The sequence below is a fragment of the Euwallacea similis genome, chromosome 24 (assembly GCF_039881205.1).
Source record: "Euwallacea similis isolate ESF13 chromosome 24, ESF131.1, whole genome shotgun sequence".
Classification (NCBI taxonomy): Eukaryota; Metazoa; Arthropoda; class Insecta; order Coleoptera; family Curculionidae; genus Euwallacea; species Euwallacea similis.
The window spans coordinates 130,187-133,694 of NC_089632.1; the positions used below are offsets into that span (position 1 = coordinate 130,187).

The window sequence follows — 3,508 nt, forward strand, 5'->3', positions numbered from 1 at the left end:
TCAGGTCGTTTAGGTAAGGGATGGTGAAATGGAGGCAATCGTTTAGGGGATTATTCAAAGAAGGGGGGTTTGCTTTTCCTAGTTTTATATGTGGTTTGAGTAGTACTGTCGCTCCGCCTCTGGCGTTGTTGACAGAGTTGCCATGTTTACAAATATACTGCCAGTCCCTGTATGCCGGTGTCTGTCCAGGTTTTGTTTTAGTTTCTACGAACATGCAACCGTCCGTTTTGTTTCGTTCCATGTAGTTGTAGATCAGATGCTTTTTGTGGTTCAGTCCGTTAATGTTGGCATATATTAGTTTCAAATTGAATGTTCTGCATTTGTGATTGTTTGCCTTAGTTGTTCCGTAGGTTCGGTCGGGGAGGTTTTGCTTGGAGAGAGCATATCAAACATCAAAATATACATATTATTGCCGAAGAAGACGACCGAGGTATCGACCGCAAAGTCCCCCACAAATTGTTTCCTTAATTTCTTTAATAGTTCTTCTCTGTCGGTGTTGGTTGTTTTATTAATTTGGATTTTGTATTTATTTATTATGTAATCGTGGATTGTTATTGCTGAGTGAATTCTGCTGTCTCTCGACATCGCTATCGACACCTCGGCCGTCCTCCTGTTCAGGCATTTGATTTTTACATTAGGTATTCCGTCGATCGGAGCTGTGGGTCTTTTCGGACACTTCATACTCCATGCTGCATGATCTTCCGAGTTGCAGGCCGTACACCTGGGAGAGAGTGGAGATTTGCATGTCGCTGTTGGGTGAGAACCCTGGCATTTGTTGCACTTGGTGGGTACTTTGCAGTCCTCCGAACGGTGTTCAAAGGAGTTGCACTTGCTGCAGGGAACGGGTATAGGTGCCGGTGGTTTGCTTTCCACAATTCTAAATAGACGTCCCAGGAAATGTACTGCACGGTCGTTTATCAGCTTTTCATAGGTGGTTAAATCTCCTGTGATCAGCCTCATCATTAGTGTAGGGGTGCTCCTTTGTCTTGAGATTATTCTTCTGCAGAATCGGACATTCAACCCCAGCCCCTCCAGGTGCTTCAAGAACATGTCGTCCGTTATATCCAAGTCCACTCCGGTGGCGACCACGGAGTATGACGGCGACATGCGTCGAACGGTGTTTGTTTGATTCATTACTGCGGTGGGAGTCTTGTTTACTTTGAAAGAAGCTATAATTTCTCTTTGCGTTAACATTTGTAGTGCTTCCGCCGTACCCCCTTCGTTGTTGGTCTTTATGAGGAGATTCCTCTCTTGTTTGATAATAATGTCTTTATTGTCAGGGCTAATTTTTTCCCACTCCAGAGCGAACAGGACTCTGGTTGTTGAGGTTGGTGCTACCACCGTAAAAGTGTGGGTGAATGTTGGGTTTTGTTTTTGTTGTTGTTGTTGTTTAGTGGTTGTTGTTGGTGCTAAAAATGCTCTGCTTTGAGAAGCTGAGGGTTGTGGTGCGCTGTAAAAGGCAGGTCTTTTGGGGTCTGGTGTTGGGGTTGTGGGTGTGGAAGGTGTGGCAGTTTTTGGTTTCCTACCTCTTTTTTTGGATTTAGGTGTTTTAAAACCTTCTTGGGACGACTTGTCCCATTCCGATTCTTGCGAGCTCCCCTCCTCCATCTCAGGGGAGCGTTCCTTTCTGTGGTGGCAGTGTTTTCCTACGTATCCGTATTTCCGTATCTCGACGCGAACAAGGCGCCCGGTGTCAACAATAAAAAAAAAAAAAATGTTTATTTAGAATTCGCACTAGGCACGTCTGAATCGTCTCAGTCGTCCCTCGACTCTCAGGGATATTTATTTTTTACAAATTTATGAATTTGCGAATTATGTACGGTCAATTTTGTGAGTAACTGTATGAGCAGCTCAATGAAATTTTACAGTTCTTACTGCATCATAAAGTAGGGAACACACTGAGCCGCAGTGCTATTAACAAAGTTGCAACTGAATTCGACGTTACTCGATTAAGTGTGTCCTGTATTTGGCAAAGGGCTAAAAAGGGATATGATAAAAAATCCTTTTGTGCAGATATTTCGTCTAAAAAAAAAATGTCGAAAACGCAAAAATTACTCGGAAAATTTGAACAAGATCCGGGATATCCCGTTCAATCGTCGCAGTATAATCCGTAGTTTATCTTTTTCATCAGACATTCCAAGATCAAATTTTTTTCGCATATTTAAAGAAGGCACACAGTTGACGCGAATAACATCAACAGTGAAACCATTGCTAACAGGACAAGACAAATTAGCTCGAATAAAATTTTGCTTATTGAAGATGAAGCCAAATGGATTTTTTGAAGACATGTATGACTATGTACGTATTGATGAAAAATGGTTTTACCTGACTCAGTAAACGATCTTATTATGTTTTGCTAGATGAGCAAGAACCTCAGAAATCTTGTAAAAGTAAACGTTTTATTACCAAAGTCATATTCATGGCTGCAGTTGTCAGATCGCGTTTTGATTATGCTAAAAAGCAGTACTTTGATGGAAAGATCGGAATTTGGCCCTTGGTTTATCAATAGCCAGTCAAACAAAACAGAAAGAAAAAAAAAGGTTCGTTAGTAACCAAACATATTGAATCTATCAACGCTGTTGAATATAAAAAAATGATTGTTAAAAATGTTTTGCCAGCCATTAGATCTAAGTTTCTAATGGAACATAAACTAAAACTTATAAACAGGGTGTCCCATAACTATAGGGACACAGAGCGGGTGGAGATTTTTTTTTCGAGGAAAAATCTTTAAAAGACATCCAGCCTGTTGTCGCGGCGGCTGGATAGTATGGGATTCGCCTATTGCACCTATCCACTAAAAAACCTTAGACTCCACGTATCCTACACCGACCCGGAACCATCCCGAGAGATGTAACGTTTCGGTGTCTTTGTTTCGTTTCCCGACACGGTAGTTGATTACGTAGTTTGACTCGCAGAAAGAAGAATGAAAGGAAGAGGTTTCATTAGACTTTCCCCTGCTTATTTTTTGCAAATTCTTCCATCAATCAGCGCCAGAATTTTTTTTTTTTAATTAACTTCACCAATCGGACCATTTCACCCTCGCACTGTAATCTCTACTTCTCACTTGACTTGCCGAATGCTTTTTTCCTCCAAACCGTTTTTACAGTTTGCCTCCCCATTCATGAAAAATTCTTGGCTCCACTGGCCGGTTTCGGCCCTTTCCGATTTCGGGGTCCTGCCACGTTCTTCTGGAATTTTAGGAAGTTCTTAGTTGCTAAATCTTCGAAATTCGTCGTCCCTGGTTCCAGTTAGACCCCTTCTAGGATCTCGCGATTTCAATATTCCCTATTACTTGATAGTTTTCTCGAATTTCGTGGCTTCAGTGAATAAATCCCATTCACCATTTCGTCCAAGAAAACCTAAGTTATTCCTGAAAAATCAAAGCTTTTATTAGGATCTTCTTTAGAAAATCGGCCAAGTGGCTTTTCTAGGTCCTGCAAAGTTCTTCTGAAATTTTAGGAAGTTCTTAGTTGCTAAATCTTCGAAATTCATCGTTCCTGGTTCCAGT

The 3,508-nt window shown here is 41.4% G+C and overlaps 1 protein-coding gene across 1 annotated transcript; it reads right to left on the reverse strand.

Moving 5' to 3' along the window:
* Positions 1 to 300: 300 nt before the first annotated feature.
* On the reverse strand, positions 301 to 1,608 carry LOC136416639 (uncharacterized). Its single transcript, XM_066401911.1, has one exon. The coding sequence runs from the start codon at positions 1,606 to 1,608 to the stop codon at positions 301 to 303; it is 1,308 nt and encodes a 435-aa protein (XP_066258008.1).
* Between the last annotated feature and the right edge of the window lie 1,900 nt (positions 1,609 to 3,508).

Coding starts and splice junctions, on each gene's coding strand:
- LOC136416639 (XM_066401911.1), bottom strand. CDS start 1,608: ATGGAGGAGGGGAGCTCGCAAGAATCGGAATGGGACAAGTCGTCCCAA.